Genomic DNA, 14,407 nt, shown 5'->3' on the forward strand with positions numbered 1-14,407 from the left:
TTTTTATTAATTAATTAATTAATTAATTAAGATGGAGTCTTGCTCTGTAGCCCAGGCTGGAGTGCAGCGGCATGATCTTGGCTCACTGCAAGCTCCACCTCGGGGGTTCATGTCATTCTCCTGCCTCAGCCTCCCAAGTAGCTGAGACTACAGCTGCCTGCCACCACATCCGGCCTTTTTTGTATTTTTAATAGGGATGGGGTTTCACCGTGTTAGCCAGGATGGTCTCGATCTCCTGACCTCATGATCCACCCACCTTGGGCTCTCAAAGTCCTGGAATTACAGGCATGAGCCCCTGCACCCGGCCCAAAAGCTTTGTGTTTTTACAGATATTAGACATGTTTCTTGTTTAAGAAAAAAAAACTTAACGAAAACGTAGGAGAATAAGAGAAACATTTTTCCAAAAAAGAGAAATCATTGTGATGATTTTATCTTATTAGAATGTTGGATAATATAGTCTGCTTCATTAATCATCAAGCATGCTATGCATTTTCCATTTTTATAGGATCTGTATCTCAGTTAAGGTAATACTGGTAATTTTTGTACTGTAATCAAAGATGAAAAATATAGGCCAAAATCATAGACCTTGCATAGAAGCTGGATAATGAAGACAACTATGGAGAAAAACATAGATACACACACACGGACACACATATATATAAAGTATACACACATATATTTTTTAAAGGTTTAAAGCTTTTAAAGCAAAAGCCGGCCCCTCTTCTCTTCCAGAGTGGGAGGCCTCTCCGCTCTCTTAGAGTGGGTGGGGAGAGCGGTTGCCATGGGCAGCTTTCCTTGTGAGTCACAGGGCCCTCTGGACACGCTGCTGTCTGGCCACGCCCCCTTGCCCTTTCATCTTTCTCATTGACCAATGGGCTTGGAGCATTAAGGCCACGCCCCTATTCCGCATTCTACTGGGGCCCTGGTTACGCCTCCTCTGGCTCAGTCACACAGCTGTCTGGTAGGTGACTGGAAGCATTGATCGGTGCTTACTGAGATTTTGCTGCTGTGACCCCAACCCTTCCTCCCTCCCCAACCCTTCCTCCCTCCCCAACCTGCGATGGCAGAAGAAACTCAACACAACAAATTGGCTGCAGCCAAGAAAAAGGTAACAACGCACTAGGTCATAGCCCCTCAACCCAGCCACAGATCCCCTCTGATGACAAGACCCCTGCCAGAGTCTATACGACTCCTGAGGCACACTGGACTGGTCCCCCCAACCCCGGTGCCTTGGGCTACCCCCACCAAAGTTTTGTCAGTCAGCCCCACCCCTTCAGAAAGCAGCCCAGTCCTTGCCCTCGCCAATCACCCTAGGGTGACTTTGGGTGGGTGACTCCTGGGGCTTCCCGCTCCGTTACTGGGCCCTCATCTCCTGCCGCCCCAAGCTTGATCTCCTTGGGCTCTTTGGGCTCTCATCTCCAAGGAGCCAGGCCCCACCCTCGCCAGTCATCCCTGGGTGACTTTGGACTGGTGACTCCTGGGACTCCCTGCTGCCAACTCTGCCCTCCCCTCCTGCTGCCTCAAGGTTGACCTCCCTGGGTTCTTTGTGCTGGCGTCTCCAAGGAGCTGGGTCCCAACCCTGTGCTTCCCTCCCCCATCGTGGAGCGGCGACTTGGACATGGTGCTGACATGGTCCCTCCCCCCGACCAGGAGGAGTGGAATGTTGTGATGTCACAGCCCACCTAGTAACTGCCGTTACTGCAAGACTGGCCTTTGACCTTACGACCCAGTCCCCTAAGCGTTCTCACCCCGTTTCTGGTTCCTCTGGTCACAGCACAAATTTCCAGCTGGAAGGGGAATGGAGACTATGGGACCTAGGAGCAAGAGGTTCCAGGCTGCCTCACTCCCTTACAGATGTTGACGGTGGGAAAAGCCTGCACTTCCCCCATGAACTCAAAACATTGACAGTATCTCTGGGTGGCAATGAGAGAATGGGTTTGATTTGGTTTTCTCCCAGGCTTCTACTTTCCAGAGAGATTTTAACATTTTTTTCTGAGTTCTCCACCTCATATTCTAATTCTCCATGGTTCTGGGACCAGACTCTCCTTCAGTCAGTGGTCTCTGAAGTGACATTTGCTCATCTTCTGTGGAATAGATCTTGGGAAACTGAACTTGACACCTTGAATCTTCCTCATATTATCTCAACCTTGGGTACTTGGAGTGCCACAGGATAAATGTGGGACATCGTTCTGAAGCGTCAGTTTCCCTTGATTCTCTTGAGATCAAGAGAAAAAACATGAATGTACTTAGGGATGACAGTCACATAGGTTTCTAAGAGTATACCAGACCTCTCTCTGAAATGAGGCTTGGGTTGTCCTCTTTCTGATGAATTCTGATTGAAGAGAAAGGCTGCCTTCTGCCATGAGGACACATTGATAGAAAAGTTTGAGAGGTACTGGTGCACTTCTTCACACTAACAGACGTGTGAGGATGCACGACTAAACCACAGGGCGTACAGTTCCTGCCTACTTAATGTTTACTTTTCTACCTCTGCCTCTGGTTTTGGTCCCCGGCAGCTGCTGATTCTTGGCAAAACCTCAGAGCTTGGAGTCAGAAGACTGAGTTTCAAAGTTCCAGTATTGCCTTTTTTTTTTTTCTAGCCATGATAGCAATCCTTCTCAGTCGCTAAATGAGTGTGACAACACCTTGTACAGTTGTTGGTGTCATTAAATCAGATGATGTGTAAGTGTATTTTGTAAAAACTGTAAAGGAGGATGTGGCTGTAGGGGCTGACGGTTCTCATGAATATTACTGCTCTTCTTTCCAACAGTTAAAAGAATACTGGCAGAAAAACAGCCCTAGAGTTCCAGCAGGAACGAACAGGAACCGAAAAACAAATGGCAGTATCCCTGAGACAGCCACTTCTGGTGGTTGCCAGCCACCTGGGGATGTGAGTCTTGGCTGACCAGGCTTCTGGGGACAGGGGGCCCAAGGGGCAATAGAGGGTAATTCTTAAGATTGTGGATGGACTGCTGGGTACTGGTTAAGAATTCTGGCTTTAGCCGGGTGTGGTGGCCCACGCCTGTAATCCTAGCACATTGGGAGGCCAAGACAGGCGGATCATGAGGTCAGGAGATCGAGACCATCCTGGTTAACACGGTGAAACCCTGTCTCTACTAAAAATACAAAAACATTAGCCACGCGTGGTGGCGTGTGCCTGTAGTCCCAGCTACTCAGAAGGCTGAGGCAAGAGAATGGTGTGAACCTGGGAGGTGGAGCTTGCAGTGGCCAAGATCATGCCACCGCACTCCAGCCTGGTGACAGAGCAAGACTCTGTCTCCAAAAAAAAAAAGGAATTCTGGGTTTGAATCCTGCCTCTCCATCTGCTCTGCTAGGGATATGATTTAGGGCAAGTTGCTTGACCTCATTGGGCCTCTGTTTTCACATCTGTATAATAGAGGTGGTATTGTTTCACTTCCATTTGTGAAGTTTAAATGAGATTTGTTATTGTTGTTTTTATGTTAATCCCTAGTACATGGCCTGCTGTAAACACTCAGGACACCCAGGATATGGTTTGATTTTCCTCATCCCCAGTCTCAAGGGGAAACCAGGACAATGGGAACAGCCACTTGCCATCAGGAGTCACTGAAGGGGCCCCAGGATGGGATGGTGGGGAGATAAGAACCATGAGAGAAGTTGGCACAAAGGAGTTACGGGACAAAAGGTCCAAGATAGGCAGAAAAGAAAATGTTGCCAGTTGATGGGGAAGAAAGGAAGTCAGAGGGCTCAGACACTGTGGGGGACAGAACATCTCCATGTGCACTCTCATCTCTTGTAGTCAGCGACAGGTTTCCACAGGGAAGGCCCTACATCATCTGCTACCCTGAAAGATCTGGAGGTAAGAGGCTCTGGGTGGAGGTGCAGTGACCCTTCGGGTCAACCCTCCAACCTCCTCCTCCAGGTGGGACTGGGTGCCCCTCTGCCAGCTGAGACAGCCCACACACCCCAGCCCTAACGATCGTTCTCTCTACCTCTCCCCCTACTCCTGCTCCACCTCCTCCTCTCTGCATGCACCTCAGAGCCCGTGCCAAGAACGAGCAGTAGTCCTGGATTCAACGTCCGTCAAAATCAGTCGGCTGAAGAAAACCATCAAATCTTTGGTAAGAGTCCGGTGGGGTCCCCTGATTCCACGCTGCCAATCCTGGGCTCCAGTTTCCCCTTGGGGCCCTGAAGAAAGGGGCTGGGGGTCCCTGGTGCCCGGGACAAATAGGGAGCTTGGGTGCCCAGGCCTCACCTGGAGGGACCCCAGAGCATGCAGCATGGCTCTTCTTTTGCTGCCCTCTTTGCCGACTCTCTCCTCTCCAGACACCCCTGCTCGAGTCCTTGCTACACACGCCCTGGGGTTGTTGCCTCCTGGGGAAGTGCTAGCCTGACTGGTTGTCAAGGGCCCCGTATTTCTGCCATGACTCAGTCCCTAATTTGCTCTTTGATTCTGGACAAGCCACCTCTCCTTTTTGGGCTCGTGTTTCCAGAGGAGGTAGTGAGTATCAAAGGTCTCTGTTAGCTCTCGAGTCTGAGATTTAAAGGCCCCCGAGAATGGAAACCTCAGGGCTAAGGGCTCCTGTCTGTCCTTTTCCATCCTATATCTGCTGTGAAGAACCGTACCTGGTCCATACGTGCTCAGTAAGTGTTTATTGAATGAACCCACTTTTCTAAATCACAAGCTGCCAGAAGGAGGGGCCTTTCTGAAACTCCATCTCTAGAGGTTTATGTTGCTGTCCTCTCAAGAGATTCCAGATTCAGACTTTGAGTTCTGTGGCTGTGGGCAAAAGCCAACAAAGACCCAAATCCTCTGTCCTTGGGAGCTTGAGAAGAGTTTACCAGTTTGTGTTCCCATTATGTCTGAGAACTTTGCCTTTAAAATCCATTCCTGGCCCCTGCCTACCGCTTCCTGGTCTGGGGAATAGAGTTGAGGGGGCCACCCTCCATCACCTTATTTGACTCTCCCCACAGAAACAACAGAAGAAGCAAGTGGAACATCAGCTGGAAGAAGTAACGTGATTTCGTTTCCTCGCGACATGACTGCTGGGTTTGGGGGGCACTCAGACATAGAGGCCCCAGTCTCGTCTCACCCACTCCCAGCCTGGGGAAGAAGCCTCACCCCTCAGATTCCACCCCATCCCCACAGGGCCCCTGATAACCTGGTCCCATGGGTGGGCCTGTCCTGGGGCATTGGTGGCATTCTGGGGGCATGTCTCTTGCTGTGCCATCTCTGCCTCCCCCTGGTATGAGCTCTGTCTTCCTCTTCCTATAGGAAAAGAAAGCAAACAACAACAGACAGAAAGCCGAAAGGGAGCTACAGGTGAGTGGAGGGTGTGCGGTTTCCTCCTGTCCTCCGGAGAAGGTTTCTTTCCTTCTCTTTCAGCACTTGCTTGGCTTTTCTCCCAAAGGGTCAAATCCAGACATCGATCATACAGAAGGAAGAACTAAATACAGACCTGTACCACATGGAACGTTCTCTCAGATACTTTGAAGGTGGGAATCTGGGCACCCTGTCATCCTTCAACCTGGCACTTTGACAGGTCTTCAGGGGGAGTCCTTTGGGCCCCATCTCAACTCTCTCATTACAGAAGAGTCCAAGGACCTGGCTGTCCGCCTGCGACATTCAATGCAGTGTGAAGGAGAGTTAGAGAGGATTCTCTCTGCTGTCATCGCCACAGAGAAGAAGGCGGCAAACCAGGTGAGTCCAGCCACCTGCCCCATCCCCTGGGAGCCTGGTTTTGCAGATGGAGGAGTGAGCCTAAAGGTCCCTTCTGCAGGATGGCATGTCCTGCCCAGAAGGCAGCATGGCCATTTCTTGCTACTTTTTTGTATGGTTTTTAGTGGCAGCCTGGGGCCGAGTCAGCTGCTGTGGGTGAGTTGGGGGGCACTGTGCGGAGTGAGCACTGGACGCAGAGCTTGGAGGCCAAGTGCCTGCCCCGCCCTTACCTGGCTGTGGTCTTGGGCAAGTCCTAGGTGGGGTATTGGGTACTTGTACTGTGAAGGTACAGAAGAGTACCTTTAGTATGTTACCATTTCTGTAGAAAGAGGAAACGCGTGCATGTGTGTGGGTGTGTGTGTGTGTACATACTATGATAATATACATAAAACATGTCTGTAAGCGTTCATAAAAAATTCAGGAGAGAGCAACAAGATGGCTGGGAGATACTTCCCTTCTGTACCTTCTGAGTTTTGGACTATGTGAATGTATCATCCTTTCAAAAAGTGAACAAAAGATTAATTTTCCCCTTCCTATCTGTGCCCCCATCCCCAGCAAGAAAAATGGGCTTAGAGAATTGGATAGACCTGGGTGTTTATATCCCAGCTCTGCCTAAGTGAACTTAGGCAAGCACTTAACCTCAAATACTCCATGTTTTTTCATCTCCACAATAGAGGGAATCATAGTAACTGTCTCCTATGGTGGTTGCGAGGATTAAATGGGATTGTTAGCACGGTACCTGGTGAAGCATTCCACAAAGGTTCAAACAGTGGTAATAATAACAGTAATAACAATAGCAATATTATCTGATCTCTCTGGGCCTCTGTTAGCCAGCTATAAATTCAATCTCATTCCCTGTCCGTTCCAACTTTACTGTGTTCTTTTAAAAACCAGACCACGGGCTGGGAAATGCCTTGATCTTTACTGACCGAGTTGTATACTGGGCCTAGCCCTAGCCCCTTTAAGGGGCACTGTGTGGAAATGCCCAGGCTCTCCAGATTGAAACTTCTCACTCTTCACCATCCAGTTGTCCAGCCGCAGCAAAGCACGTACGGAGTGGTGGTTAGAGCAGTCTGTGCGGGAGCAGGCACTACTGAAAGTGCAGCTGACACAGGTGAGGTTTTCCGAGGGAGGGATGTGGAAGGACGATGACCCCAGGTGGCCAGGAGCAGGTGAGGACCAGTGACAGCCCTTCCTAACTTCTGTGCCCATTCTTGCAGTTGAAGAAGTCATTTGAACAAGTCCAATTAGAAAAAGATGAGTATGCTGATCGTATAAAAGGAGAGAGGGCCCTGTGGCAGCAGAGGATGAGAAAAATGTCGCAGGAGGTGAGATCTGACCCTTCAGCCCCCCCACATTAGATAGGTCCCTGGATCTTTCTGGGCATCTGTAAAATGGGAATAGTAGAGCCAGAGGTGGTCATGGGTCTGGGCTTTGTGGAGGTGGGGGCAGAGAGGGAGAGGGCAGCCTGTCCAGCCACCAGCCCCTCTCTCCAGGGCCCTTTCCCCCTGTGCTTTGGGCAGGTTTACACACTGAAGACAGAGAAGGAGCATTATACTCATCGGGTAGAGGAGCTGGAGAGGAGCTTGTCCGAACTTAAAAACCAGATGGGTAAGATGGGGCTGGCATGACCTGGGAGCAGGACTGGCATCAGAGGGCTGTGAGGGTGGCTTAGAATGCCCCAGGGAGGTGGGTGGATGGAAGGGCTTTGAGGCAGAGGGAAAGAGATCTGTGCCAGGAGACGGCGAGTCTTGTCATCTCAATGAGTCTCAGTGTGTCAGTGTCCCCATCAGCAAAGAGGGCCCGTTGTCAGCCAACCGCAGTGCTCTTTCTCTGAAAGTGCTTTGGAAGACTGGCTACCATCTGGGTGCGAGGAATCATTAGCAGTGAGGCCAAGTTTGAGGAGCCTGAGAGGAGCTGTGCGCCAAGAGGGGGGTTTTTCTTTTTCGAGAATCCAGAGGCCCTTATTATCTGCTTCCTTTCTCAGCTGAACCCTTGCCCCCGGAGCCCCCAGCAGTGCCCTCTGAGGTGGAGCTGCAGCACCTGAGGAAGGAACTAGAGAGAGTGGCAGGAGAGCTCCAGGCCCAGGTCAAAAACAATCAGCACATAAGTCTCCTGAACCGGCGACAAGAAGAGAGGATTCGGGAGCAGGAAGAGAGGCTTCGGAAGCAGGAGGAGAGGCTTCAGGAGCAGCATGAGAAGCTTCAGCAGCTGGCCAAGCCACAGAGCGTCTTTGAGGAGCCGGTGCGTTGCCCCAACTGGGGAGCCTGCCCTCCTCCCTAGCCCTCCGGGCCTTTGTTTCCCCACCTCTAAAATGGGGCAGTGTAGCCCTCACGTGAAAGGTTACTTCTAAAGGCACCTGTGAGCCAGGTGGCTGTGGGAGAGGGGGTGATTTTTCTAACCTGCCTCCAGCCTTCCCAGTGCCATGGGAGGCAGACACCAAGTTCTGGGGTCTCCAGCTGCAGTGGGTGGCTGCCGATTGCTTCTCGCTGTCCAGAACAATGAGAACAAGAGCGCACTGCAGTTGGAGCAGCAAGTAAAGGAGCTACAGGAGAAGCTTGGTGAGGTGAAGGAGACGGAAACCTCCACCCCATCCAAGAAGGGCTGGGAGGCGGGCAGCAGCCTCTTGGGAGGGGAGGTGCCAGGCCAGAGGCAGCTTCCAGCCTGGGGGCTGGTGACCACAGCACCCCCCAGGGCAGTCCTGTGACTGTTTCTTGCTTCCTGCCTCTGACTTTTAAAGGTGGGTAGCCCTGGGCTCCTCTCAGGTCTGGACATCATCATCCCAGCTAGAGGCATGGAGCCCCCAATCACAGGGGAAGAGACAGTGCTATAACAGGCTCCTTATACCAGGTGCAGTGGCTCATGCCTATAATCCCAGCACTTTGGGAGGCTGAGGCAGGAGAATCGCTTGAGGTCGGGAGTTTGAGATCAGCCTGGCCAATGTGGTAAAACCTCATCTCTGCTAAAATTAAAAAAAAAAAAAAAAAAAAAAAAATTAGCAGGGCATTGTGGCGCATGCCTGTAATTCCACCTACTCGGGAGGCTGAGGCATGAGAATTGCTTCAACCCAGGAGGTGGAGGTTGCAGTGAGCTGAGGTTGCACCACTGCACTCCAGCCTGGGCCACAGAGTGACACTCTTGTCTGAAAACAAAACAAAAAGACTCCTTAGATTAAAACTGGATTCCAGCCTCGGTTCCACTGGTCACCATTCAAGTACTTTGCATCTCTAAGTCTCTGTTTCTTTAACTTCAAAGGGAAGTTAGCATTTTCCTTACAGAGGTGCTGAGGATTAAATGAGAAGAGGGTATGAGATTTGAGGCTGGGGAAGGAGGCATGGGGTTCTAGGAAAGGGAGGCAGTCACTTAGGCCTGGAGTAAGGGGACAGGGGCCTGGGTAGCTGACAGAGCCCCACAGTGCCCTCGCTACCGCTACCGTATTAATGGGCCCAGAATCTGGAAACCAGCCACCACGTGCCCTCACACCCAGGGTCTTCCTGCAGGTGGAGCTGAAGAGCCAAGAGGCTCAGAGTCTGCAGCAGCAGCCAGACCATTACCTGGGTCACCTGCAGCAGTCCGTGGCCACCTATCAGCAGCAGGTGGCCGCCTATCAGCAGCTGACCTGTGAGAAGGAGGCGCTGTACAGGCAGTGACTGCAACAGACCCAGCTAATGAACCAGCTGCAGCAGCAGGAAGCTTGGGGCAAAGCAGTGGCCGAGATGGCCTGCCAAAAGTTGCAGGAGACCCATGGGAGGGAGCTGCCGAGGATGGGGCTGTGAGGGGGACGACCTGGTAAACTCCATCCCTTCTCACTCTTTCCTGGCCCCTTAGGAGCGCCTGGAAGCTGCCAGCCAGCAGAACCAGCAGCTAACAGCCCAGCTGAGCCTCATGGCTCTCCCTGGGGAAGGTACGGGAGACCGCTCAGAGGAAGAGGAGAGAGCCCCAGGAGGAAGGGGGGACTGCTAGCAGCATAGGATTGAGGAGTTGGAAGAGACCTTTAGAACAGCTGGTCATTATGCCGACCGGGTGCCTGCACTAAGTTCGGCATCAGTGTGGTGACCTCCTGTGAGCGGGGGGTCACCAAGTTGCCTAAGGATGGCTGAACTGGCCAAGGTCAGAAAGGGAGCAGGTCAGAACTCCCACATCGACCAGTAGTGGGAGTGTGCCTGGGCGGAATAGCAAGATCTTGATTCTTAAAAGTAAAAATAAAGAACAACAGCTCATTCCTCTCTGGGGAGGGGCTGGCTCAGGGTTACACAGTGAGGGTGGAGGTAGAGGTGGGCCCACAGTACCTCCCTTGTTGGGTTGTCTGAAGACCCCTCTGGCCACCCCCCCACAGGGCACGGAGGAGAACATCTGGACAGTGAGGGGGAGGAGGCACCTCAGCCCGTGCCGAGTGTCCCAGAGGACCTGGAGAACAGGGAGGCCATGGTGAGCCTGACTCCCCCTGCACCCATTTTGCCACCTTTCTCTGTGGTCCCTCCAAGACCCCTTAATGCTCTTCGTTTCCCTGCCTTCTGATTTCTCTGGACCCTCACCCCTTCCGAGAGCCAGTGGTCAGACACCATTTCACCTGTGGCCAACAGGTGCACTCTCTGAGGCCCCAAGGGAAGGGGCTGCGCTCCACCTCTCTGCCCCATTTCTTCTGTGTATGCCCCTAGAAGAATGCTCACATCTTGCCCTCAGGTGGCATTTCTCAAGTCCTCTGGAGCTAGTGCCCAGGAGAAGCAGGCACAGTTACAAGAGCAGGTGAAAGAGCAGAGGGTGTGCTGCCAGCGCCTGGCTCACCCGGTGGCCTCGGCCCAGAAGGAGCCAGAGGCAGCCAGAGGCCCTGGAGCCCCAGGGCCTGGGGGCAAGTCTGTGAGTGGGGAGAGCCACTGGGCCCTGCAGGAGGTCATGGAGAAGCTGGCCCATGCCAGGACTCACCTCCGCCTTCTCCATGACTTGAAAATGCCACCTGAGGGCAGGTCGCTGCCGAGATGTGACTGCAATATTTTGGCTCCAGGGCAGCTTTATGGACCACCTGGAGGAGAAGGCAGACCTGAGTGAGCTGGTGAAGAAAAAAGAACTTTGCTTCATCCACCACTGGCGAGAGAGATGCCATCAGTGAGTGGGAGGCCAGGGCACGGCAGGGGGAGCTGCAGGGCCGTCGAAGGGGCCCCAGCGTCTGAGCCCTGTCCTCCCGCAGGAAAATCCATCACGTTTTATCAGAACCAGGGGGCCGTGCCAAAGATGCGGCACTGGGAGGAGGACACCATCAGGCTGGAGCTCAGGGAGGAGATGAAGGTAGGGTGTGCAACATCTCTGTGGGGGTGGGGGTGGGGGTGGGGGTGGGGGTGAGGGTGGATGCAGGCAGCGGCATGGCAGCTGAGCACCCCTCCCTCCAGGTGAAGCTGCTGGAGATGCAGCAGATGGTATTGCGGCTTCCAGCAACTACAACAATGGGCACAGAAAATTCCTGGCCGCTGCCCAGAACCCTGCTGATGAGCCCAGTCCAGGAGCCCCAGCCCCCCAGGAGCTTGGGGCTGCAGACAAGCATGGTGGTGAGTAGAGCCCTCAGGCGGGGTGGGCAGGCAGGAAGAGGGGGGCTCCCACTGTGCTGAGATCCCTGCCTCCCTCTCTCCAAAGATCTTTGTGAGGTGAGCCTCACCTCCTCTGCCCAAGGAGAGGCCAGGGAGGATCCTCTCCTTGACAAGCCTACTGCACAGCCGATCGTGCAGGACCACCAGGAGCACCCAGGCTTGGGCAGCAACTGCTGTGTGCCGTTCTTTTGCTGGGCTTGGCTGCCAAGAAGAAGGAGATAAACATCACCATCATCAAAAAGCTGCTCAAGAAATTTTTAAATAGGAAACCAAGTTATGGGGTTAATCTCCTACACAATTCATTTACTTCCTTTGAATGTTAGAGTCACTCATGATTATTTGTGTTTCTAATTTATAGTTTAAGTTTATTCGTAAAAAGTTAAAAGAGAGTGGGTCTCTGTGGCTCTCACTGATGTTCACTCTGGCATCCTTTAGCATTTTTCTTTTTTAATTTCATAATTGTAGGTCATTAGCATGCATATCGAGTTTGCCCTTACGTGGTGGGAGTTCAAACACACAAAGACCCACCCTTTGCCCAAAACTGTTCTCGCTGGTTTGGAATAGGCTGCCATGCTTTTTTAATGTTATTGCAGCATGTATATTCACTACAGCATTCAGACAAAATTTGCCTATGTTCTGCTGTTGTTTGATCTAATCTTAATCACAGTGAGCTCTTCGTTAGCTCAATATGTAGTTTGCCCCCAAGTGTGCACTGTTTATTACTTTGTAATATGCCACTATGAGTACTGACATTTAGAGTTGTTTAAAGGCCAAGAACTGGAAACAGCCTTTCCTCCATTTTCTGTGTGTTGGTGATGGGAGTGAAACCTTTTGGGGGAGCTTTTTAAATCTCACAGAAGAGGAAAGTGGCCTCCTCTGGCAGGTATGTGCAGGATAGAGTGTGTTTCATCTGTTCCGGTGCCAGGAATTAGCGGTGTATTATGGTGGTGCCCTTAGGATTTGTATGTGCTCTGGGCTCATGAAGATATTGCATCATGAGCTGCAGCAGTTGCACTCTTTTTCGATGACCTAAAAAGGGCTTATTTCTGAGGAATGAAAGGTTCCCATCATTGACTGTGGATGTGGAAAACCTTTCCTAGCTTAGAGCATTTGTATCTACAATACATTTTAAAGTCAGAGTTCATGTTACCTGTTTTAATCACATGACTACATGCCCCAGTACACAAAAGGGCACTGGTTGGCATTCCTCTTGATGTATTTAGTGAAGATCATAAGAAATCCTTTACGAGCTCAAATGTCCCTGGAACAGGCATACAGGCTCTAGTCAAGAATGAATTAGAGTGAAGGAAAGCTGTGTGACACCTGGCATTCCTCTCTGTTCACGGAGATTCTTTGAGGCTTGAAGATTGATTTTACCATCTAGACCTCTTTGGCTAATACCTATTCTTCAACCACCTTGGTTACTCTGACATAGGAATTTACTTCTTTTTCTTTGAATGGAAAACACTTTAAAAAATAATAGAAACATTATTATAAACTAATATATGTGAGATACTTAGTTGAAACAAAAAGGAGTTTTAGTAGACGGTATTATACTATCTTTGAAAATCAAGGAGAAGTTTATGAAACTTAAAATGTGTACAAACTGCAGTGCAATCTACTGTTCATGAATGTCAATGTATTATATTATCAGGAAACGTGTCTATACAATCACAGAGTTATATTTTCTCACAGACTTCTTTACAAAGTGAAATATGTTTTTGTACCTCTGGGTTTCTGTTAGGGACATATTTTGTGCAATATTTATGTGATTGTGCCTATGCATGATGAATGAATGCATTTCAGTTATATATTGCCTAAATCGTAACTTGATGATGCTTGGGAAAGACTCAACAGTTAAAACTTCATGAAGTTCTAATGTCTGTGTTCCAAAACACATCACATTGTTAGGATGCAGGGAGATAGGTGTGTGTGCTCCCTGTGGTGGGGATTTCTAGTTACTAGATCATCTCCATTTTTAGCATTTGGCATCCTCATGATACTTCTATAAATATGACATTAACAGAAGAGCAACAATACGATTTTACCGATGGAATAACAGATTTGCTGGCATTCACTGAAAGGGTGCAAATATTCGGTCCTTGTGACTTCAACTGACTCTTCCAAATTTTATGAATGTATCAATGTATTAGATAAACCCAGTTTCAGAATGGTAAAGAAAAAATGTTAGACCAAATAATGCGGCTAATTAACAGTGGTACGATTTCTAGCCCGTGGGTTTAAAATGCACTTAAAGTCCTGTTCTCGCCTTTTATTTTCTGAACTTGCCGCTTTTGCATTCTTTGAGTTCAGTTTAAAGACAGTTACTTTAAGAGCATTTTAAACCCTCGGGCTAGAAATCGGACCACTGTTAATCAGCCACATTATTTGGTCTAACGTTTTTTCTTTTATCATTCTGAAACTGGGTTTATCTAATACATTGATAAATTATTTCAAAGGTACTTTTATCGTTGAAATCACTTCACTTTTACCCTGATAAATATCAGTGACTAGGAATGACCTTCGGATAGCGTTTAGCATCTGTAACCAATCTGACGATAATGTGTTCATGAGGTGCCTATGGATTAAATCACACACTGGCATATTTAAGCTGAAGGTCAGTCTGGAAAATGAATTTACTATATTGACTGAAATACCACTCTTTGTGTAGGCATTTGTCATATATTTAAGAAAACGCTAAAAAGAATGGAAATTGTATGACAATAACTTCAGTCTTTCTCCAAAGTGCATGCAGTCTTTTGCGATACCTCATTCAGCCGAGTATTTGTGCTCTTCCTCATTCAGTATAAGGCAGCTTTCAGTTTGCTTAGAAGGCAACATTGGAATGTTAGAGTTCATCAGAAACATAAATTTTAAAATGTGAGTTCCACTGAATACATTTTAATTTCTGTAGGAAGAATCAAAACACCTATTTAAAGATGGCAATATATAATACTCATTTTAAAAATATTCGATTCAACCTGATAATTTTCCAGAAATGAAAAAAAAAATCAGCTCTAAAACCAAAGCTGATTTTAGAAAATTTGAAAATGTAAATCAGCCCTATCCATAATATAGTTTCTCTAAAACTTTATCTTAAAGAGTCATTTTAAAATAATATAACTATTAA

At 49.4% G+C, this 14,407-nt stretch overlaps 1 protein-coding gene and 1 long non-coding RNA gene across 4 annotated transcripts; one reads left to right on the forward strand and one right to left on the reverse strand.

Annotated features, from left to right (window-relative positions):
- Window positions 1-296: 296 nt before the first annotated feature.
- Window positions 297-11,696, forward strand: LOC134757307 (golgin subfamily A member 8N-like). Of its 2 annotated transcripts, XM_063698931.1 has the most exons (19): window positions 297-1,108; window positions 2,771-2,890; window positions 3,779-3,838; window positions 4,020-4,100; window positions 4,954-4,992; window positions 5,255-5,302; window positions 5,391-5,475; window positions 5,571-5,680; window positions 6,726-6,812; window positions 6,919-7,026; window positions 7,222-7,309; window positions 7,686-7,942; window positions 8,196-8,275; window positions 9,526-9,602; window positions 10,035-10,126; window positions 10,701-10,801; window positions 10,884-10,981; window positions 11,083-11,238; window positions 11,324-11,696. In XM_063698931.1, the coding sequence occupies exons 1-19, from the start codon at window positions 1,061-1,063 to the stop codon at window positions 11,497-11,499; spliced, it is 1,911 nt and encodes a 636-aa protein (XP_063555001.1). In that variant the 5' UTR covers window positions 297-1,060; the 3' UTR covers window positions 11,500-11,696. The 2 variants fall into 2 exon arrangements, with proteins under 2 accessions (XP_063555001.1, XP_063555000.1); XM_063698930.1 differs by lacking the exon at window positions 8,196-8,275 and having other exon boundaries at window positions 303-1,108; window positions 9,527-9,602.
- LOC129527177 (uncharacterized) lies at window positions 6,602-11,473 on the reverse strand. Of its 2 annotated transcripts, none has more exons than XR_010131161.1 (3): window positions 11,346-11,473; window positions 10,622-10,718; window positions 6,602-8,657 (listed from the first exon to the last, which is right to left on the reverse strand). It is a non-coding gene; the product is annotated as an uncharacterized lncRNA (long non-coding RNA). The 2 variants fall into 2 exon arrangements; XR_010131162.1 differs by having other exon boundaries at window positions 7,941-8,660.
- Window positions 11,697-14,407: the final 2,711 nt, after the last annotated feature.

This window comes from Gorilla gorilla, chromosome 16 (genome assembly GCF_029281585.2).
Source record: "Gorilla gorilla gorilla isolate KB3781 chromosome 16, NHGRI_mGorGor1-v2.1_pri, whole genome shotgun sequence".
NCBI lineage: Eukaryota > Metazoa > Chordata > Mammalia > Primates > Hominidae > Gorilla > Gorilla gorilla.